Source organism: Chlamydotis macqueenii, chromosome 1 (assembly GCF_036417535.1).
Source record: "Chlamydotis macqueenii isolate bChlMac1 chromosome 1, bChlMac1.mat, whole genome shotgun sequence".
Lineage (NCBI taxonomy): Eukaryota > Metazoa > Chordata > Aves > Otidiformes > Otididae > Chlamydotis > Chlamydotis macqueenii.
The window spans coordinates 51,886,588-51,911,145 of NC_141556.1; the positions used below are offsets into that span (position 1 = coordinate 51,886,588).

The 24,558-nt window shown below is 40.4% G+C and overlaps 1 protein-coding gene across 1 annotated transcript in view; it reads left to right on the forward strand.

Annotated features, from left to right (window-relative positions):
- SLC17A8 (solute carrier family 17 member 8) overlaps positions 1-9,512 on the forward strand; it is a 30,277-nt gene extending 20,765 nt beyond the window's left edge. The window contains exons 6-12 of the mRNA XM_010117075.2: positions 681-767; positions 1,665-1,804; positions 3,123-3,272; positions 5,503-5,635; positions 6,930-7,040; positions 8,430-8,557; positions 9,174-9,512. Coding sequence (XP_010115377.2) covers positions 681-767; positions 1,665-1,804; positions 3,123-3,272; positions 5,503-5,635; positions 6,930-7,040; positions 8,430-8,557; positions 9,174-9,512 — 1,088 coding nt within the window. The remainder of the gene's footprint in view (positions 1-680; positions 768-1,664; positions 1,805-3,122; positions 3,273-5,502; positions 5,636-6,929; positions 7,041-8,429; positions 8,558-9,173) is intronic.
- The last annotated feature ends 15,046 nt before the right edge of the window (positions 9,513-24,558 follow it).

The window sequence follows — 24,558 nt, forward strand, 5'->3', positions numbered from 1 at the left end:
AACTAATTAGCTAACAGCTGGGGTTAATTTACCCAAATTAGCCAAAGGGCTATTCCATCCCATCTGACATCATGCTCAGTATATAAGTGAGGAGGGTGCTGAAGGGAGGCTCTCCTAGTTGGAAGAGACTGGATGTAGAGATCTGTTGTGAGCTATTATACTGTATTTGTGTTCCATCACTCTATTGTTTTCTTGTCATTACTGTTAAATTTACTTTTTGTTCAATCTCAACCCGCGTGTTTGGTTTTTTTTTGTTTGTCAAATCTCCTCCTATTCTCTCGGAGAGTGGGGGGAGTGAGAGAGAGACTGCGTAGTCTGGTCCCCGTTGGGGCTGAACTACGACAGAGGGCTTCCTCACTTCCGTACATACCGCTTATGCCTGTGTGGTGGTTTACCATCAGTTCCAGCTTTGCAAATCCTGTTTACCTACAGGGCACAGGCTAGCTGCAAAATGAGACTGGTGATCCCCACATCAGTGAGGGCCAGTCCTTACCATCACCCCACGCTAAATTTTGCAGTTGCCATCCCATTCCCCTACATTCACAAGAAAGCCTGGTGCCTATCAGCCAGAGGGGTCCCTCCAGTTTTGCCCCCATGAGCACCCGCCTGGATCATCTGCACTGGAAGCTGGGCTTGCCTACTGTAGCTGACATCTTTTCTTAATCCATTTTTCTCCTCAGGGTCTTACGCAGGTGCAGTGGTCGCCATGCCGCTGGCAGGTGTGCTGGTACAGTATATAGGATGGTCATCAGTCTTTTATATTTATGGTGAGTTGCTTAACATAAAGGATCTCTGTGACTAGACTGGTACGGCCAGCAGTTTTGTTAAACCTGTACAACAAATATGGATCAAAGTTGTTTTGGGGAATGAAGACGTTGCAAATTGGTATTCCAATTTATTCCCTACTTATTGCAACTTCTGAAAGCTTTTATTTTGTAATCGTCTGTTGTAAAATATTTCTGAATTGTGATGACCAGGCTCCACCCTAGTGACAGGATTGGATGTAATTGCACAGGCTCTTCTGTAGCCCAAACATTCACGTGATATGTGTTCTGGAGCACACACGAACAGCGAATGCTACAGCATATGCTGCTGATGCAGAGCCGAATGCCTCTGAAACCGTCTGCTCCGTGCTGCCCACCCTTGGTAAAAGTGGCGCAAAGTGGTCCCATCACAAGGGTACGATCCTGTGGTTGTGCTGTGATGCCTCCTGCTTCCCCCTGCAGTACATGACCGAGCTGTCTCAGACCCAGTCTCGCACATCAGCAACCCACTTAAGATGGGTTTTCTCGGTCTTCTCTGGAGACATGGAATGCACCATAAGATTTGCCATCACAATCTGATTGTGAAGTTCTTTTATGCAAACTGAGGTCATGTTACAACCAGTCTGCTTTTTTCCTTCCCCAGCCCCACAGAAAGCTTTGCTTCTGCCTTTTCTCTGCCCCATGGATATCATGTAATGCAAGTGACAAAATGCTCACACACTTCGCAAGCAGGCATACAATATACACAGAGTTAGTTACCATATTTTCTTCCTTCCCTGGGCGTATTTTCTAGGCAGATTTGGTTTAATGGGCTCTTGAAACAAACTTCAAGGCCTGTGGATACTGAAGTGCGTCTTTATCGGCTTTTAAAACTGAGCTTTGCTTTTCCCGCCTCTGCAGGAATGTTTGGGATTGTTTGGTACATGTTCTGGCTGCTTCATGCCTACGAGAGCCCCGCTGCACATCCAACAATAACCAATGAAGAAAAGATATATATAGAAACAAGTATTGGAGAAGGAGCCAGCCTAGCTAGTGCAAGTGTAAGTAAAAAAGGCTTTTCTGGTTATAATTTGTGAGCACATATGACAGGATGGATATTATTAGCTGCGTAAGAGCAGCAGAACTATTTGTTGTTGATGTTCAGGGGCTTTTCCTTTATGAAAAGTGCAGGATCAGGCTCACGCAGCTGGACAGGATGAGTTACAGGCAAAAGACATAGCGCTGTTCCAGCTCTCGGCTTATAGAGCCTCCCTAACCCAGGGAGGGAAAGGAGCGGGCAGAGAGGGGAAACAACACACTCTGATTGCCTGCTCTTGAGTAACTGTATATTTGTTCCAAAAAATATTAATGGAAATAGCTAAATAAGAAGCTGGCTGCAGATGTTAAATTACGCAGCTGCCTTTTGAGCTCTTACTAAGGATGACTGAAATTCTGAAAACTTAAGGATGGGGTTTTCTGCTCACTCTCACAGCAGTTCAGCTCGTTGCTTTAAGACTTCTCTCCTCTCTCTGAGAGGATCCTGAAAGATCCTGGGAACTCAAAACTAAAACCTATTTTCCCATAAATCTTCTCTCCATTTCCTTAGATAAGCCATTTTTGCTAGTGGTTTTACTGCAGAGGACACTAGTACCACCACCATGGGTTCACACACGGCCGCAGGCGTATGGTTGCCTATAGAACACAACTATCATTTAAAAAAAAAAAAAGAATATCAATGTATATTGCCATAGTTACATATTTCAACTTCTGATTTGAATTGTCTAATAAGTGAACAGGGCTCTGAAGTGGTTTTTGTTCCTGCTGTATGGAGTATTGAGGCATAAATAGAAACTGGAAATGCCAAAAGCAAGTTATAGAAATTAAATCCTCTAGCACAGACTGTTTTGTTGAATGAAATGAATTGGGTTGAAGCAGGTAGCTACCTGTTGCTGTGCTATCACCTATTTCTTATCTTGGATAATCCTTTTTTTCATAATCCTGTCAGTGGAATGTCTCAAACTGCATCATGCCAAAAAGTGAGGAACAGCACAAGGTTTTCTCTGGTTTTCTTTGATTCTGTTATTGATCTTGTTATTCCAACAGCAGGATTCCAGAAGACCTTGTGTATTTTCAGTAGGTAGAGAAGCAATAATCTTAAAAATCCTACCTATTCTAAGAAAGTTTCTCTATTTGGTTTGGTGGGGTTTTTTTTGCCACTAATCCAGCAGATAGCTCTCATTTGCATTGCAAGTAATTTGCAGTGTAAATTGGATACAATGTACTGGATATTCCTGATACTAAACGATATTGGTCTCTTTATTTTGCTTTCTGCCTACTCAAAAATGCCTTCAGTTTGTTTTATTTTTTATTTTTTCCTAGAAATTTAGTACTCCCTGGAAGAGGTTTTTCACTTCAATGCCAGTTTATGCAATCATTGTGGCAAACTTTTGCAGAAGTTGGACCTTCTATTTGCTCCTTATAAGTCAGCCTGCTTACTTTGAAGAAGTCTTTGGGTTTGCAATAAGCAAGGTAACTGTCTGAAACAAAGCAGTGACATTCAGACGTCACCCTAGGAGATGCAGAGTGCTTGAAGATCCCCAGATCTCCCTGGAGTCATTACAGTAGATTATTCACAGTAGTCGGGATGACATACTTCTGGTGATCTGATAGAAATAAAAGCTTGCTTGCATCAAATTATTAGCAAAAGGAGAGAACTGAAAAAGTTGTTTTGGGAAACAGTTGATTAAAAAACCCATATATCATGAAAACCACAAGGTAAGTAAATAGAAATGCACATTTTGTTTAGTGCTGGCAGTTTAGCATTATTTTTCAGGTAATTTTTATTGTCCTCTTTTTAAAAAAAAATATTACTTTCCATTGACCATGAGGGGTCAAATTCCTTAAATCCATATTCCCTGCCATTGCCACTTAATTAAAGGCAGTATTGTTACACTCCCTCTTCAGAGCATGAAGACTTCAGAATATTTGCTCCAGAAAAGTTTTCCCAACATTCCTTTAAAAAAATTACTTGCTATATTTTCAAGCAAGTGCAATCTTTCAAACCGATAACAAACAACATTATCATCTGTATGGTCCGGGAGCACCAGTGTTTGGAATGCTGTCATGGTAGCAACGACACTCTGAATAGCCAAGTGCAGCATGGAGATGACAAACAGGAGTATTAAGACAAAATAGGTTTGTTTCTGATGATTTGCCTTTCATAAATGCTAGAGTTGCACCTCTGTATCTTACTAGTTAAAAACTAATGTAAAACTGACTCAGTGTCAATGTAAGGAGGTTGCACATCCTAGAAAATAAACTCAAACTTCTCATAAAATTACTTCAAAGAAAAGCTTCTAGAAGGTGACATGCTGATCACTAAAACTTTACAAAATAGTCTTTTTGCATATCTAGGATAAGTACCAGAACTAACAGAAACCGTGATAACCCTTTAGCAGAAAATCCACTAAGGGGAAGTCACACTTGATGAACTTGATAAACTTCTGTGATGAAATGACTGGCCTGGTACACGTGGGGAGAGTAGTGGATATTGTCTACCTAGACTGCAGTAAGGCCTTTGACGCCATGTCCCATAAGATCCTCATAGACAGGCTGTTGATGTATGGGCTGCTTGAGCAGACAGTGAGGTGGACTGAAAACTGGCTGAATGGCTGGGCCCAGAGAGCGGTGATCAGTAGCACGAAGTCTAATTGGAGGCCAGTAACTAGTAGTGCACTCCAGAGGTCTGATCCTGTGTGACACCTCCATTAATGATCTGGATCACAAGGGAGAGTGTACCCTCAGCAAGTCTGCAGATGAGATAAAAACTGTGAGGAGAGGCTGATAAGCCAGAGTGTTGTGCTGCCATCCAGAGAGACCTTTGCAGGCTGGAGAAATGTGCTGACAGGAACCTCATGAAGTTCAACAAGGTGAAGTGTGAAGTCCTGCACCTGGGAAGAAACATGCCTGTGCACCAGTACACACTGGAGGGCCACCCACCTGGAAAGCAGCTTTGCAGAAAAGGACCTGGGGGTCCTGGTGGACATCAGGCTGAACATGAGCCAGCAATGTGCCCTTGCGGTAAAGAAAGCGAATGGTATCCTGCGCTGCATTAGGCAAAATATTGCCAGCAGGTAGAGGAAGGTGATCTTTCCCACCTACACAGCACTGATGAGGCCAAACCTGGAGTACTGTATCCAGTTCTGGGCTCCCTAGTACAAGAGAGACATGGACATGCTGGAGAGAGTCCAATGAAGGCCCTCAAAGATGATTAACGAACTGAAGCCTCTCCAGTTCCTATGAGGAAAGGCTGACAGCTGGGACTGTTTAGCCTGAAGAAGAGAAGGCTCAGGGGGGATCTTATCAATGTATACGAATACTTGAAGGGAGGATGCAAAGAAGATGGAGTCAGGCTCTTCTCAGTAGTGCCCAGGGATAGGACCAGAGACAATGGGCAGATTCTAAAACATAGGAGGTCCCATCTGAACATCAGGAAACACTTGTTTACTTTGAAGGTGATTGAGCACTTGCATAGCTTGCCAAGAGAGGTTGTGGATTCTCCATCCTAAGGTCACCTAGGTCTTAGCTGCAGGTTTTGTTGGAGGAAAGGTCTGCAATCCTCCCACACAAGGATCTAAGAGAAAAATGTGTCCAATGGGGGCTGGGAGGAAGAGATGAAGAAAAGGTATGGTTCCTGTTCTCTTCCCCCTAAATCCTGAGGGAGGACACAAGCAGTAAGCACTCATTTGTCTAATTGCAGGTTGGCCTTTTGTCGGCAGTTCCTCACATGGTCATGACAATCATTGTACCCATTGGAGGGCAGCTAGCTGACTTCTTACGGAGCAGGAAGATTTTAACCACTACCACTGTAAGGAAGGTCATGAATTGTGGAGGTACTATTGGATTCTGAAAATACCATATTTCAATTGTGTGCTATAGTTGATGCAGACATCATAGTTTGGTCCATGTTTAATTGTAACAAGAGACAAATTACTCTAGGTTGCATTTGCAGCTGGTTAATCTGAAACATCTAATAGAGAGATGATGTTAGATGTCCTCATAGTCTTTACTCATATGAGCATGCTTTTAAAAAGTGAGGAGGCAAGAAGCCTGGTTAATAATTAGAAGGGTAATGGGAACTGGCCCAGAGGAGTAGTGTGATGACTGGCCTCATCCTGCAATTACAGACAGAGCTAAACATGTACTGTGGTGCTGGATAGACCTTTTTCCAGTGGATATAGCCTTGCAATAACTGGCCATACTCCCACGTGCTACTTCCAGCAGAACCCACTGACAAGTTTAGGGTAGAAGGGTTGGGTAAGAGAGGTGGGGGATGGATGGACTCATTTTTACTCAGCACAATATAATTTCTTTCCAGTTCAGTCACTGAACTGAAAAATCAATGACATCTACATGTAAGGAATATACTAAATTAGAGTAAAAATTTCAAGCCAGATAGCCTGTGGAGTCGCTCTCCTCTGCCAGTTCCTGGCTTACATTATTTATGGCGGGCACAGGCTCCCTGAAATAGAGATACCTGCAGTCAGAGAGGCCATGCAGCTTGGCTATGCATCTTCACAAAGGATTCTCAGATTCATTGCATTTTCAGGGCATATTTTACAGTGTCATTAAAAAAATAAACAGAAGGATTATAATGTTACATAGTAGAGAATATTAATTTGCAGTAATGGCAGAGACTGGAAGTTCCCTGTGATACTCAGGGACTCCCTATTGTGTTGGTGACACACTTGTTTGAAAAATGCTCTTTTATTCCATTGGCCAAGAACATCTCACATCACTACAACCATGAGAAATCAAAGACAAGAAGTATTTTTCTCCTTTCCCTATCATGTTTTTGTGTTTGTTAATTTTTCAACGCTTTGCAGAGTCACTTTGTCCTTGTATCTTTTTACTGCTCACTTTGTCCTTGTATCTTTTTACTGCTCAGTGAGTTAACTTTGCCAATTGCTTAGGTCATTTACAGACCAAGAAAAAAGTATATTCTAAAACAATAAATATACAAATATTTCTGCAAATACACAAAGCTGCCAAGTATGTTCAAAACAAACCATAAGATATGAAAGAATTTTGTCTCATTTTAAATTGCTATTCTGGCTAAACCTTATTAGTATCTCTGTGACCTATAGTACTTTAAATGTAATTTATTCCCATGTGTTTCATTTGAAGGCTTTGGGATGGAAGCAACCTTGCTTTTAGTGGTTGGTTATTCCCATACAAAAGGTGTGGCTATTTCCTTTCTGGTGTTAGCAGTAGGCTTCAGTGGCTTTGCAATTTCAGGTAAGAATTAATCTTATTATTTGTTTTATTATTAGTGATAAAAGTTATGCTATTAGCCTCAATGTTGTTGCTGTCACAACTTCTATTACTCTGTTTGCTTTTAGTGTGGGTGCTTATGGGGTATTCCCCACTTCTTCCCATATCAGAAATAATTTACTTCACTATCTATGAAACATGTTGCACATAGGACATGAAGCTTTGAAAGAACCTGCTCTTTATTGATTCCAATTTACATCAGCTTTATGTGGCTGTTTTCTAATATACTTTCACAGTGTCAGCCACCTTTTCTTCTGCCATAAACAGTATCCCTAAAAGCAGAGAGAGAGAGAATTACTCTGGAATGAATAGTTGCTCAAAGGCTATCAGTTGCAACCCCCCTCCTGGCCCTAGCTGCTAGTTTCTGCTTTCTAGGTCAGTCCTCTCTCCATTGTGTACTATAACCAGCCCTCTCCAGAACAGCTATTTCTAACACTTTCATGGTCTCACCAGTCTCAGACTGACTTCTGTAGCTCCACCAGTGCCACCTTGTTAAAAAAAAAACCCTTTTGTTATGAAGATGGAAGGCCATCAGATAGCAGACTGCAAAGAAAGTGGATCTACTAAGCAAAATCGATCAGCAAAGTAATTGCTGGTCTTCAGTTATTTCAGGATTATGCAGACAGGAAGTAGTTTTGCTCCTCAGTTATGAAGTGTAGGCCATTTCTATTAATCTATTTTTATTGTAGTACTTTCCCAGTACTCAACTTTTTACTGTATTTAATCTCATGGACTTCGAATTCATTATTCTTTCTTGTGATCATCCAGAGCTCACATGACTAATTTTCATTACCTAAAGCAAAATAATTATTTGAGCTGATTTTTATTATTTGTTTTTATTTCTTAATAAAATATGTACCCAGAAGATATGCTACAGTAAGGGTACTTATTTTTCCTACTGGTTCATATTCTGTTTTTTTATCATGTTGCTAAACTGCTACTTAAAGTACTAGAAAACATATATTAAAAAATACTGTTACCTAAACAAAAAGACATCAGACATTTGACAAACATAATGCATTCATTCCTTAATTACAAATGTTTGCTAAGTGCATTGTTTCAGTATGAGAATATGGGAAGCACAGATACTTTAAACAAAGCCAAAACAAACTATATTTTCTGTACAACATGATCCCCATCAGTGGGGAAAAAAAGAGATTTTGAGAAAAAATAAAGAGTTGCAACATATCTTCCATTTTCATCACCAAGAAAATACCACTCTTCTTTCTCATATATACGGTAATGGGGTTTCTTACCTTTTTCATGCTTTTTCAGCCAGAATGGCTGTTGAAATCTCTGTTGGCCTGGTAGAGCAAAGCTGTACAGTTGACTGTTGTCTCTCATTTGTTGTAGGATTCAATGTGAACCACTTGGACATAGCCCCACGTTACGCCAGCATTCTGATGGGGATCTCCAATGGTGTGGGGACGTTATCTGGCATGGTGTGCCCACTCATTGTTGGTGCAATGACAAAACATAAGGTAACATTTCTCCATGTTTTCTAGGAAAAGGATTAGGCAATGCAACAAAAGTTAAGACATTTCAAAGCTTCCTGGGAACTCCATTTCATCACTGATCTCTGCAGCTGTTTTCTGTTGTTGTTTGTTTTAAGCATTCACTTTTACAGCATCACGGGGGCCAGATTCTTGGCTATCATAAACTAATTATCTGTGTAGGGAGACATTATTTTATACCACCTGAGGCTGAGTCTCTGCAATATCTCCATACTACTAAGTGATGCTTATAGGACTTTGTAAACTCCCCTACAATGCATCCCTGATAGGGTTCCTAAGTAACCACAGATCTACAGTAAGATTAACTTAGTTGTTAGAGAAACCTCTGCATTTCCAACTCCATGAATATTTCATACGCAGAAGAGAACCTTCACCATGAGGAAAAAAAGATCTCACGTTTAATTAGCTGTTGTTATGAAAAAAAAAAACTTCGCAATAACTATTGTAAATTGGTTCTATCCGTAACATGAGGAATCAAACAGTGATCACGGTCATTGTTCAGTATGTGCTAATTCATGGTCTAACTCAGAGAGCAATATTTATTTTTACTGGAAACTTAATGAGACCTGTACCTTTCTTTCAGACTCGGGAAGAATGGCAAAATGTCTTTCTGATCGCAGCCCTAGTGCATTACAGTGGAGTGATATTCTATGCTATTTTTGCTTCTGGGGAGAAGCAGGAATGGGCTGACCCTGAAAATCTCAGTGAAGAGAAATGTGGCATAATTGATCAGGATGAACTAGCTGAAGAAACAGAGATGAACAATGAAACTTTTGTAAGTCCAAAGAAAACATACGGTGCTACCAGTCAAAACAGTGAAGTACAAAGAAGGGAATGGAGAAAGCAAAAGCAAGTAACTCAAGACATGGAAGATCAGACTTCTTACCATTATGAAAATGGAAATTTTCAAGATTTGTCATAATACTTGAAATTGTAAGGTTTGTATAGCAGCTAATCCCATTCTCCCTTCTGCCTGGGTGCCCCAAATCACCTGGTATCCATATTTATTTTCTTATTCAATTGTCTAACATCTGGACTTGTAGCTAGATACAAGGAGTTGCAGTTCCCTTCTAATAGTATGGAAGAGGGCTAAAAACAATGGGACTGGAAGAAGTGATACTAAACCCTTGCTCAGCCATTGTATCCCCTTGGGAGGAGCTCCTGCAGCTGTTAGGAGATGATCAGCCCTGGCAAGGTTCCTGCCTGTTGCAAGCCTATGACTGTAGGAGCAAGGAGTGCCCTCATCTTCTCGCCCAAACAGAGAAAGGACAAGGTCCTATCAGATGGGGGATCCATAGTGATACATGTAATTGCTAGGGCTTCAGTGGCACGAAAGCCTGCCCTGCTTTGCCCTTTTAGGATTCCTGCAGCTTGGCATTAGAGCTGCTTAACCCATGCCAAACTGCAAGCTCATGCTGAAAGAAAAGCAGTTTTATGGAAGTAAGCTGTAATTAATTACTAATGATCGCTCAGCAACAGGAAGAGGAAGATGTAGTGGAGATGGCACAGTATTGCTTCAACAGTTCCTTCAAATTGAATGACAGTCTGCTTTACATGCATAGCCCACAGAGTCTGGATAAGGCAATAAAATGGATACTTGTGAGATTTCTCTCCCACCCCCTAAAGATTTTGTGCTGGCATGAAATAATTTTGAATACAAAATCATCGTTAGTGATGCTATTAATCCTTATGAAAGGAAATCTTAGTCCTGTTGGGATTAGGTTTCTCACTCAATTCATTATTGTGAAGTAATTTAAATATATTTTTCTAGTATTACACTGATAGAGTTCCTGGCCTCAACCCCCAACAGTCCTCATTTAGGTGAATGAGCTTACTTACATGAGTAAAGGCTTCAGTTCTGGATCTGTAACTTCTCAATGCCTCAGTCTTGCTGTTGCTACAAATGAAGCACTGTACCATTTGAGTCAACAGAGTATCTATGTCTGAAAGTAATTTTCTTTTGCCATTGGTACATGTTTGACAGTATAAAGTGGATTTAGCCTTTTTCCACCATTTTTAGAATCAACCAGTGGAGCATGCTGTATCCTCTCAAGCATTTAGCTGCAACTCAGAGACTCATTGTGGCATTAATACTCTTTTCAGAATGGAGATTTTCAGTAAGCTGTGATTTGATTTGTCTTTCATTATGATTACTGCCTCATTAAATTCAAGTGAAAGTCATCCTGTATAGCCTATGATGCACTTTGTGATGTTTCAGTATTATTGTTCTCATGTACCATGTACAGCCGCTGTGATGCACACGAGATTTGAACATTTTTAATATGCATTTTGCTATTTTGTTGAAGTGCAATTGAATACCATGAATGGAATTACACTTGTACATTCATTTCAGTCTGTGGATGATTTTTCTTCCCTACAAATGTAATTAAACAGGGAGACCAGGATGGTAGCTGATTCTCTTTTCATGTCTCTGATTCCTTTCTACACAGCAAAATCCAATCTACAACGGTATACAGATGAGAAGTAAAGTAAGGTGAATGGATGCATACCTAATTTGACTCCAATGAGGATTTTTTAATTGGTAGCAGCAGATAATTTAATTACATGGGTATTGTTTTGGTACAGTTCAATCCTACCTTGACATAATGCAGTTTATTAATAAGCCACTCAAAAAATAATTTATAGCTTTATTGCATTAGGATAGAAAAGAATATTTTTTCAAAATTCTAAAATTAAATTTAGACTAGAGTTGCTTATTTCACTACTGACATTTAGAACAGGCATAAGAAAATATCTTCTTTCTTGCAGGTTATAGTCAACATTTGGGGATTTAAGTGGCAGGAGCTTGAGTCAAATACTCTCACCAATCTATCCAAAAAGCTGGACCAGCTGCTTTCAAAGTATTTTGCAACATCCACCACATCTTATGAAAGAGAGCACACCACTTTTCTGCATATGCACAAACCAAACAGCTTCTTCCTCCCTCTCCAACCACATAACATGCACATAATTACTACAGGAACTCTTAATAATTATGAAAGGGTTTAATATAAGAATAGGTGTAAGTATAATCTGGCAGAGAGGAAAGAGTAAGAGAATCAGCTGGCCTTAGTAAAGAGAAGACCCGACAACGGACTATTCTAGAAATAGTAATGTTTTCTGAGAAGAAGCATCATTTTACCAGTAATGATAAAGGGTAACTTTCCTGTCTCACTAAGAGAAACACAAAGGGAGTGAATGTTGTTGTTATGACAAACAAATACAAACATCCCAATATTTTGGGAAATGGCCAGTCAGCACATGAGAACTCGGTTGCTTCTGTGGTGAATGTAGCTGCTGTTTCTTACTGTTAGAGATACGTACCCCAGCTGTCACAAATGACACGTGATACAATGAGGAGCTCTGTTTAGCAGGATCATTTCGTATTCACAGACCGCACTAATTTAGTTTAGTGGAGGTTTGACTTCAACGGACATTTGAGTATTATTTAATGCCTTGAAAGAAATGGTTTAAAATAATTTGGACAAGCTTTTGCATTTGAGGACACACTTCCTTTTCTAAATGTAACTGCTTACAGAGGCAGAATATAATCTCTGACAACATGAAGTTGTGCACAGACCACAATGCTTTTCCAGGCAATCACAGTCAGATGTTTGGGCTTTCTCTCTTTCCTTTTCATCTGTTTAAAATTGTTCAGGTGCATTGCATGAAGTGTAAACATCAGCACTGGTTGGAAGTTAGTTTTCTTTCCTGGAAATCTTTGTTACTTAATCAATTCTTTGATCTACACAGTGGTTTCCACAATATTGTATGACCAAGAATAAAGCCAACTTATTGGGACCAAACAGGTTTTGTAACTCCAGTTTTGCTGGATGTGTTATCTGCAACCTGCTCCAACAGCCTTTTCTTGATCTGAGAGAGCGCAATCACTGAGGGTGTTCCTACTAAAACTGTCTTCTTAAGATATGTTAGAATTTGGAATATTTAAACAATCAGGCAACCCGACTCCAAAAAAGTCACGCCTTTAATGCTAGTGGATGCAAATAACTGAAATGATATGTTTTAAGGAGAAATATTAGCTTGATTAAAATTCATTTCATAGAATCATAGAATGGTTAGGGTTAGAAGGGACCTTCAAAGGTCATCTTATCCAACGCCCCTGCAAGGAGCAGGGACATCCCCGACTAGATCAGGTTGCTCAGACCCTCATCCAACAAGGCCTTGAACATTTCCAGGGATGGGGCATTCACCACCTCTCTGAACAACCTGTTCCAGTGCTCCACAACTCTCACTGTAAAAAAAAATTTCCTAATATCTACTCTAAATCTACCTTCCTCTATTTTAAAACCGTTACTCCTTGTCCTATTATGACAGGCCTTGCTAAAGAGTTTCTCCCCATCTTTTCTGTAGGCCCCCTTGAGATACTGGAAGACCACTATAAGGTCTCCCCGGAGCCTCCTCTTCTCCAGGATGAACAGCCCCAACTCTCTCAGCCTGTCCTCATAGACACAGACATTTATTACATTATTTGCATATTTTTCTGTCTTCATGTCCAAAATAACTTTTGCATATTTTCAAATACAACACAGAGCTCATACACTCAGAGTTTGGTTTGAAAATGGCTTTCTGATTGCAGAAGGAAGTAAAATCCGGTTCATATTGGAAAATAACTTAAGAAAGCTAGAGGAAGGGTCAACTCTCCATAACATGAAATGTAGGATAGGCCACAGAATATTAAGTCTGAGAAGAGAAAAAGTAGGACACTAAGTCCTAGGTACATGTTGTTCAGTGTTGTTAGCCACTGATCTTTCTTAACAAAGAAAGCTGCAGCCTTGATGTTTTCCAGGCACTACTACCAGAAGTATATTGGTAAGTAATACTCTTCTTATATTTATATAAGAGTTAAATAAAATGCTCCTTGTAGTAAGAAAGGAAAAAAATAATGACTGAAATAACAAAAACTCACCTGAACAGAAACTTATCCAGGGAAACAATCACTTGATCCAAAAGAATTACAGACTTTTGGGTAAAAAATACAACAAGGGTATCCAGATGTTAACAAAGTGCCAGGAGGAGTCTCATGTGTGTAAAATAATTAATTTGAATGTAGCAAGGCAAAAATTAATTCAAAGTCACGCAAAATGTATCATGGTTTCCCAGGAATATTTCCAGTTGACTCTTGTTTTCAGATAGTTACGGCGATCTTTAGGTTTAGTCATAATTTCAAAGATTTTTTAATGGAAAATCTTGTGAAAACCAGATCTCTTACCTTATTTTTCTTCCCATTTTCCTTTAAAGACCTTAATTTGAAAGTGCTATTTAATTAGTTATATTTTAAGAGAGGGGATTGAGTATTTCTTGTGGTTACAAGAACAGAAGAGGTAAAGAGAAAAAGGGAAAGCAAGTTGCAGCTAAGAGCCAATGCAGACAGAGGGCTGAGGAAGGACGAGAAACCAACTTACAAATCTTTGAAAGAGAACTTGGGAGTTTTCTAGACATTTGACTTAAAAACCTACAGGATGGTTCAAGACCTGATATTTTGCACCATCCCAAGGTTCAGGGAGTCCACCCAGGTCTCATTTGAAAGATAACTCTCATGAAATCAGGAATAAATAAACGGAGATATTTAAAACTCCTCATTCTTATGTCATCCAAATATTTATGTTGGAATAGATAACACTACTAGTGATACAACACTATGAACACTACTGCAGCTCTATATGCAGAAGGCAGTCTTGTAGACTGATTTGTAAAAATACTTTTAATTACTCATATCAGTTATTTCTTAACTTCCGTTTGATAACGATGTTTAGCTGTGACAGGAAAAATTGTCCCTTTTTAATCTCAACCTTTTTTTGGTTTTGGTGTTTATACTGCCTAGCATTTTTACAGCTTCATGCAAAATTACATAAGTAAAGAAAGAAATTTGTGTAAGACATGTAGTAAGATTGTACTTCTTCATCCTGAACTGTCTTCAAAATAACATAATAAAAGCCAACACATTTTTCCCCAAGAGCATACCATTTGGATATTTTAAGTCTCCATCATAATAAAAGCTTGACCCATTTAACTTGTTTCCACCCTCATTTAATTACTGTATTGGATATCTGCAGCAGTCAACAGACTACATTTGTTCATGTATAACTGCATTTATCTGCTCAACAAAGTCAGTGCTCAGACTCTTGATGTACCAACTTTTAGCATCTACTTGGCTCCTTGTTTTTAGGCTTAGTTCTACCCGCACAAGAAATTCAGAGCTCTTTGAGCAGGTCATGGCTGCTTTCTTAAATATGTGTTAAGAAAACACTGGAACGCATGAAAAACAAATCTCTGCTGGCTCAGAGTTGTGGTCACCAGAAGTGTCTCATGAGCCTTTGGAGCACCAGCCTCAGGAAGGCAACAACTTTTATAAACCAGGAAATATTTAAGGTACCCAATGCAGACAGCTCTGCTCTCAGAAGCCGGCACTCATCACCAGAAGCACCATGCCAGGTGCTTTCTTTTTGCTGGACATAGCTGTAACAGACAGCAAGGGAGAAGTCATAGAAACTTGCTGATTCTGTGATTAAGACAAGAGGAATGGGACTTGCTTTTGTTTTAGGGAGGGAACTTTGATCCCATCTGCTTGTTCCCTGCTCCCTCCCTATGTGTATAATCAAAAGAAAGATGTCTGTGTGTCCTGAGAGACCCAGTCTATTTCCTGACACTCAACAGTTCTGTAGTTTGTGCTGGTAGAAATCTGCAGGGGGATGGAAGCAACTTATGGGAAAACCATAGTATTAATGTGCAACTTGAATTTATATGCGAAAGACATGAAGTTAAGGACAAAAACAAGTGAAGGACAATCAACCTGGATAGGTGTAATGTCAGTCCTCCGGAATAAGGCTGGTAGGTTTTACCAGCAATATCCTCTGTCCTGCACTGTTCACTCCCATTTGCCATTGCTCTGCAGTGGTTGCAGGTTTACCTGTTACAGCGTTTTGGGCAGAGTACAGGAAAGAGCTACAGTTGCACTGGACCTTATCTTTACTCTTTATTTTCTTGTTTTCACATGTGGCTTCTCCTGACCCTTGTTAACTCATGGAATGGTACATGAGACTGCAGATCGGCAGAGAGTCAATAATAGCAAGGGTTTGTTTTTTAGCAAATTCCTGATTTTTTTTTGCTGCCAGAAAGGGGGACATTTTGGGCTGAGGTCCCTGCTCACAGCAGCAGCTGTGGCAGCCAGGCCGTGGCAGGTGGCTGAGGTGTTCCCAAAGGTCAAGGCCGTGCTGACCTGCTCTGCACCCTCTGCTCTGCCAATGCACAAGGGGAAACGTCACACTTGGACAGAACTGGGGGACAAAGTCGCTGACAAAGCCGGGAAGGAAACTACAATCAGGACCTCTGTCCCCTACCCTTGCTGGCTGCATCGGTTACAGGAACTATCGGAGCATGAGAAGCAGTCGGCATTTCTAAGTCGTTTTCTGCATCCCTCATCCATGCTTTTACTATTTCCAAGCCACCACTTCTATCCCAATTTCATTAAAAGATGTGAGCAGGTTAGAATGCCCCTTGCTTTCTGGCACCCTCTGCTCTTACATTTGCTTATGACAAGGAGCAGCCCACAACTAATTCCTTCTGTCTCCTAAGCTGCATACAGAGCCGAGCGCCCATTCTCCTCAGTGCTCCCCGTTCAACCCTCCTTCAGCACTCTTGAGCTGTACCATTGGCCCATGCATGCCTCTGCACCTGCCTCCCTCCACATGTGGAGCATGAGGACATATTTTTATCCCTGCTTTGCCAGAGCTTGAATGACTTTAGCTGGCTCTGGTGGCTGCTCTCCTCCTTAACACTCCAAGTTCCCCACAAATTGCAGCATGCATAAGGAAGGGGTGAGCCCACTAACCCACTGGTTCTCTCATGCCATGGCTCAGGCAGGAGGATTATCTAGTAGTTGTTCTTGGGCAATTTTATGTCTTTCAGAGAAGATATGCTGCTGACACAAGCCAACTATTGGGAAAGACTTTCCCAAAATTTAACAAAAGAATCTGTCTCTTCAAAAAGGCACATAGGAGAAGTTCCTCATCAGGAACGGTTGGTACAAATCCTTCTAGGGACCACGGCACTTCCTTCAGTAATATTTTCATTAGTGCTTCCCTCAAGAAACTATGAAATAGCTAAAGACCAGCATCACAGAACAGTTGAGACTGGAAAGGACCTGTTGAGATCATCTAGTCCAACTTCCCACTGCTCAAAGCAAGGTCAGCTAGATAGACCCAGTTGCCCAGGACTGCATCTGACTGTATTTTGAATATCCCCAAGTGTGGAGACTCCACAATCTCTCTGGGCAACCTAGTCCAGTGTTTGACCACTCTCACAGTGGAAAAGCCTTTTTGTATATATAAATATTCTTTCCTGTATTTTAGTTAAAGCCTGCTGCCTCTTGTTCTGTCACTGGATGTCACTAAGAAGAGGCTCCATTTTCTTTACATCCTCCCATCAGATATTAATACATATCAATAAGATTCCCCTTGAACCTTCTCTAGGCTGACCAGTCCCAGCTTTCTCAGTCTCTCCTCAAATGTCAGATGCTTCAACCCTTTAAACATCTTCATGGCTCTTTGCTGATCTCACTCCAGTAAGTCTATGTCCTACTTGCACAGGGGAGCCCAGAACTGACTCAGCCGTCCAGATGGGTCTCACTAGGGCTGACCAACAGGAAGAGATCACCTCCCTTGACCTGTTGGCAATTGTCTTCCTAATACAGCCGAAGCGGCTGTGGGCCATTTTTGCCGTGAAGGCAGATTGCTGACTTATATTCAACTTGTCTACCAGGATGCCTGAGGCCTCCTCTGCTAAGCTGCTTTCCAGACCACCAGTGTCTATCTACTAGTGCATGAGGACAATCCTCCCCAAGTGCAGAACTTGAATTCCACTTTGTTGAAGTTCATGAGATTCCTGTTGGGCCATTTCTCCAATCTGTTAAGGTTCCTCTGAATGGCAGCACAACAAATTGGTGTATCAACCACTCCTCCCAGCTTTGTATCATCTACAAAGCTGATGAGGGTGCACCCTGTCCCCTCATGCAGGTTATTAATGAATATATATTGGTCCCAGTATTGACCCCTGGAATACACCACAGATGACTGTCTCTATCTGGACTTTGTGCTGGTGATCCCAAACCTTCAAGACCAACAGTTTAGCCAGTTTTAAATCACTGTGTACTTACCTAGTATTTACTTCCTCATTTTGTCAATGAATTTGTTATCAGAGACAGTGCTGAAAGCCTTACTAAAGTCAAGTTTTCCCCTTGTTCACTGAACCAGTCTTCTCATCGTAGAAGGCTATCAGGTTCATTGCCTCCTTCTTAAAGATAAGAGTGATGTTTGCTTTTTTTTTTCCAGTCATCAGGAAACTCTCCTAATTGTTATGACCCTTCAAAGACAACTGAAAGTGGCCTCACAGTGACATCAGCAGCTCTCTCAGCACTCTTGGTACATCCCATCAGGACCCATAGACCTGTGCATGTCTACTCTGTTTAGATGTGCCCTAAGTTGATTCTCCTCCATGGAGAGTAAATCTTTCTTGCTCTGGATTTTTCACTGGTTTTGAGGACCTGGGATTCCTGGAGACTGGTCTTACCAGTGAAGACTGATGCAAAGAAGGCATCAAACATACTATCTTTCTCTATGTCCTTTGTCACCCTGTCCCATTCAGCAGCAAGCCCAAATTTTCTCTAGTTTTCCTTTTGCTGCTAATACACCCGTAGAAGCCTTTCTTGTTGCCCTTCACATCTCTCATCAGATGCAATGCCAGATGGGCTTTGGTTTTATTAAGACCATATCTGCATGCTTTGTATGCTCTATATTCCTCCTGGGTCACATGACACTGCTTCTACCACCTGTAGGCTTCTTTTCTATGATTGATTTTAGTTAGGAACTCCTTGTTCATCCATGTGGGCCTCCTGACGCCTTTGCTTGATTTCCTGCTTTTCAAGATGGACTGTTCTTTAGCTTGGAGGAGGTGATTTTTGAACGCCAATCAGCTCTTCTGGACCTCTCTTGTCTCCAGGACCATATTCCGTGAGATTCTTCCAAGCAAGCCCTCAACAGGCCAAAGTACGCTCTTCTGGTGCAGGGTTATGATCCTGCTTTTTGCCTTTTTTCTGCCTCTTCAGATCTTAAACTTCACTATCTCATGGTCACTGCAGCCAAAGCTGCCTATGACCTTCGCACTCCCAAGCAGTTCTTCCTTGTTTTAAAGAACCAGGTCCAGCAGAGCATATCCTTTCTTCAGCTCCTTGGGCACTTGTTATCAATTACAGTCAGTTACCAGTTATCAACAATGCACTCCAGAAACTACTCGGATTGCTTGTCCCTGCTGAGTTGTCCCCCCAGCAGATATTAGGGTGGTTAAAGTCCCTCATGAGGACCACAAGGTGCACATATGAGACTTCTTCCAGTTGTCTGAAGAATGTCTCATCTACTTCTTCCTCTTCAGACAGTCTATAGGAGACACTCACCACAACATTATCCTCATTGGTCTGCCTCTAATCCTGACCTGTAAACTCTCAACTGTCTCAAACTCCATTTTGACGCAGAGCTTCTTGCATGCTTGCTGCTCTTGTGTACAAGGCAATTCTACCTCCTTGCTGACCCAGCCTGTCCTTCCTAAAGAGCCTATATCCATACAAGGCAGTACTCCAGTAATAGAAGCTGTCCCACCATGACTCCATGATCCCAATGAGACCAGAGCAACTGCACACAGACCTCTAATTCCTTTTATTTCCCCCACCATGCTGCACTAGGGAGCAGCTAATTTTCCAGAAGGAAGTGCATGAGTATCCACCATCTAAAGGCAAAAAATGAAGGCATCTCAAATTTTTAATCCATTTCTAAAACTCTGGACTAGGAAGCAGTTTGGTAAAATATGTTAAATTGTGATATTAAGTGGAGAGATCAACGGTAGGTACAGGAAAATAGTGCTTTTTCATACCTCAGTTATTGCCTTGAAGTAATCCAAGGGCAGGTGTAAAGGCAGTCAAGGTCTCATTTCATTATAGCGCCTACTGGCTGACATTCCTGTTACAGGAATCATCACGTCTCTGCGCACTTTTACTAGTAATCTCGAAAAAGAGAATTACTGTATCCGGCCCATTACAGATCAAGCTTTTCCACTTGAATAAATGAAAAGCAGTATATTTACAGAACAGAGATTTATTACATTCAAGAAACCTAAAGTATCTGGTTAATTGCAGTTAAATTCCTGGAATAAATTGACAATATTCCAAACAAGACTTTATCAGCCTCTTTGCAATACAGTCCATTTTACTGGCATGCTGTTCAAAGGTTTCTGTTGCAACTCATATTTAGGAGAGTTACGTAAAACTTGATGTAGGAATGAGTGACAAAGGTTTTATTTATTTCATATTATTATCTGTTGACTTTAAAAGACCTAAGTAACAAGACAGGTTAAGCAACAAGTCAATGATTAAACTGATAGAATGACTATCAACTATGTTAGTTTTAAAAGAGATTTAGAAAGTATGAAGTAAAAAATACAGTTCTCTGAGTTGTAAATAAGTTGAAGTACTAAGATTTTTCTGGTCCACTGTTTATTTACAGTCTTTGACATTTATTCATTATCCTCTTTCTCAGGCAATTTATTTTTGTATAATCTTTAATGTCAGAGGACAGGTGTATGTTTGATAAACTTCATTTTTATATCAACTTTACAACCTGACTGGGTTATGTTTTGTCAAATTTTCCTAAAAGATTTAAGAATTGATGTTTCTTCAGAGCCAACATTTTTTTAATATAGGGAGTATCATGCTATAGGAGTGTCATTGAGGTCTTGCATAGGTCAAGGTTACAGTTCATCACCCACTTGAAAAGCAGTTCTATCACCATTAAAATAGCAGTTCTCTCACATTTTCTAATTTTGAATTATCTTTTTTGGACTAAATTGAAAGTGGTAAGAGCTAGGTATACGCTTTGTTGGCCCAATCTGCAATGAACTGCATGGGGAGAAAAAAGAATGCAGTTGCAGGGTTTATGTACATTTCCAGGTTCATATCATATATCCAGGAGAAAAATATTTTCTGCTTTTAAAAACTTTTAAAGTGGCATCATTTTTCCTCTATCAATCTTTCATTTGGCAGGATGTATTTTTTTTTTGGCTGCACATTAATGAGACACAATCTGAAATACAGAATAATCTGCTAGTATCTGGCTAATTTCCATGTTTCCATGCATACAGGAAGGAATCCCTTTTGTTGTGTTTACATAAAGATGGCTTTCTGGCAGCCTGCATTACATGTTGGAAATCCTCAATTTAATAACACTAGAACAGCATCAGTTGTATCTAATAATCATACTATTAATCCAGTATTTGGTACCTTTGACGCTCCCATCATCTTCTACTATTGTATTTGTCATCAGTAGATATTACAGGGGAAAGACCACTGGAAAAAGAATAGGGCATGATTTTTGCCTCTCAGTGGTCAGTGACATTAATTTCTTTGTTAATCACATGTACAGATTCTATTTCCTTTGAATAGAAATAGCAACACTTACACACAGGCACACACAAATGCTTTAGCCAAAAAAAAATTCATGTGTAAGTTTGCTGCAGCTAAGACTCAGCCGTAGTCCTCACAATAACCAGAGCAGCAGCTCCCTAGCTGTCGATCATTGGTGCTGTCTTGTTTTAATTTTTCACTCAAATTCAAGAGATCAGAAACTGGAGCTTCATTCTCCACACTACACAGCAGCTAGTTTGTGTGGGCTGGTGATGTTTTTGTTCAGTAGTTCTGTATATCAAAAGAGATGGGTAGGAGGCCTCCTGATTCCTGCTGGAGCCCACTCCTCTGTTAGTTAACAAAAGAGTTAACACCAAGGCTGGCAGCTTGGTCTAGCCCTTGCTCCAAAGAACTTCCTAGCTGGTATTTCTCTAACAGTAACACCTTCCTTTCCTCATTTGCTTTTGTGGTAACTAGTTTCAAGAAACACAAATATGGCTAAAATGGGCTGGTGAAACATAGGACTGATCCCACAGGCTCTTGATGATTTATTCCACCATGGGTTAGCAGCTGAGAAAGGGCTGTCTTCTGTATGAGCACGGCATGTCCTCTGTGTGATCATCTCCATTGCTCATGGGAAATATCAGTTTTCGGGGAAGGCTTGTAAATTCAGAGAGTTATAGCCACAGTCCCTCACTAGCTTGATGCAATTTTGAGGAAACTTTGAGGGAAAGGACAGAAACCTCTAACTTGACTCCATATTTGTGAGGACAACACCTCCAGAGGAGGGCCACGAAGATGATCAGAGGGCTGGAGCACCTCTCTTATGAGGGCAGCCTGAGAGAGTTGGGGCTGTTCAGCCTGGAGAAGAGGAGGCTCTGGGGAGACCTGATAGCGGTCTTCCAGTACCTCAAGGGGGCCTACAAGAAAGATGGGGAAAGGCTGTTTAGTAGGGCCTGTTGCAATAGGACGAGGGGTAATGGTTTTAAAATAGAGGGGGGTAGATTTAGATTGGAAATTAGGAAAAAAATTTTTACGATGCGAGTTATAGAACACTGGAACAGGTTGCCCAGAAAGGTGGTGGATGCCCCATCCCTGGAAACGTTCAAGGCCAGGCTGGATGAGGCTCTGAGCAACCTGATCAAGTTGGAGATGTCCCTGCTCCTTGCAGGGGGGTGGGACTAGATGACCTTCAAAGGTCCCTTCCAACCCTAATCATTCTATGATTCTATGATAGTATTAGAAACAAGCAGAGGTTTAAAAGTTTGCAGAATTAATTTTCTTAGTGTGAATATTTTAGCAATTCAAAAGCCCATCTAAAAATATCCCAATATTTATTAATAAATAATACTTCACTCATCACCTTTGACATTTAGCTTAAAAGATCTACTCATTAATGAAAGGACAGTGCATTCATTTACTGGAATAGATCAACATTTTAGAATATTTTTATCTCCAAATATTTACACAAAGGAAGGCTAACCCTTATTGAACTCAATTGCTATCATACTGTATAACATCAAAATGTCAAGAGGAGAAAATTGAAAGAATAAATTATATATTTACTCCAAGGCCTCTTGGAGAACTTATCAGCCAACACTGTACCAACATATTTCACTTAAAGCTGTAATTCCTCTAGAAACTTTTAAACTTGTAACCTCTAGCGAGGCGCGGGGAAGATCATGTAATATCAGTGCCTTAATTAAAATTTAAAATAATGAAAGAGAGAGAATCCAATGTGGAATAACAAGAACTTATTTATAGAAAAATACATTTTTAATTTCAATTGAAGCCAGCTAGAGGGAGGTGGACCAAGTTCCCCATACTGAAGTTTAGTATCTGATACTGTAGCTGATTCCACGTATTCTCAGCTCTCCACTTGCACCTGGACAGCTCTGACATGGTATCTTGTTAGTAACATATATGCTCTTGCTAGAGCATGTTGGCTAACCATTAACTACTTGCCATCAGGGAGGAATTCTCCTCTTAGGACAGATTGTTCCATGGTTATTCTACCCTTTCATGACACTCCACTTTAAATATATAAGTGATAAAAAATATTGGATTACATCAGGGCACAATATAGGAGTGTTGAACAAATTTTGCCCTGTTCAGAAATCAAGTGATCAGAGAGCAGCTTATAATGAAGAGGCTCTGGTCAATGAAAGACTTAATTGAATAAGCTGAAATAATCTTAAAAGTGGAGTTATTCCTCTGCTTTTGAAACACAGGAGGAAAAAAAAAATGAACAGCTACTAGATTTAACTCACTGAAACTTTGCACCCCACTCCTTGCCTATTTTTTTAGTCTGTACAGAAGAAGCCTTATCTATTAAGACTACTTAATTATCTTCATATGACAAAATTTATTGTAAGCTGGAGATAATTATGGCCATCTTTCAAGAAAGGAAAAGCTTAATTTATTCATTAGAATGGTGAGTAGTGATATTTCTGAGAGTGCCTAAGAGTAAGAAATGGCCTGTCTGAGAAGACAGACAACGACCTGAAGTGGTGCAGATGATATGTGTCCTCTGGGTAGCAATAAGAAATAAGGGGTGCTGCAGGGATGAAAGAAAAAGTGCAGGTGACTCTGCTGTTTAGTGGCAACTGTTTATAATCAAGTCAGGATTACAAAATCAGATCTTTCTAAGAAACTAAGGATTTCTAAGCTCTAACTGATGGCTTGTGCTGAGGCAGAGATTGGTTCAGATGAGCCCTTAGGTGTCAGCAGTACCATTCATTCTGGGAGTTGTCAGCGTTGGGTAAAGATGTTCTTGAGCACAAGCAGATCTCAGTGAAGACACGTGTCCCTTGGCCTATCAAACAAACACAGACCCAAGGTTTCTCACTAGTTGTGACTGGTTGTCATCTGTTCAACACTGCTTGGGCTCCAAGCAACTGGCTGTGAGTAGGCAGAAGGTGGTACAACTGTTGACAAGATTTTCTGTGCAAAAAGAAGGTATTGGTCAGTTGTGTTTCATTTTTAAAATATTTTTTCATATTTTTTAATGCGTAGTGGTGAGTTCAAAGGGGTGTGAAGAGAAGGAAGTGTTGAAGATGAATGCCCAACCTACCTTTTCCTCCTTTCTTCCTGTCTCCCTCTGTGCTAGATTTTCCCATCTACACTTTTGATGATGAACTACTTTGTTGCCAGGATTTGTCTTGCCTTTCCATGGCTGGAGCCATGGAACTAACTTGTCAGTGCAAGTGTGAGATGGCAATTATTTCAGTGGAGAAAAGGCAGAGTAGCAGGAGGAGGAGCAAACAGGAACTATGACGAAACCTCCAATTCTTTCATAGAGCGTGGCTTTTATGAAGCAGTATTTTCTAGGGAGACAGATTTCTAGCTCTGAATGTTATATATGTATCTATTTTTGTAGCTGAACATGTATTTGCATTGATAATGGCATGGATGTAGTTTAGAATGCATGTTATTTCTCAGTTACAGAAGTAATGTTAGTATTGCCTACAGAAGTATTAGGAAGTCAATTTTTTTAAAATTTTAA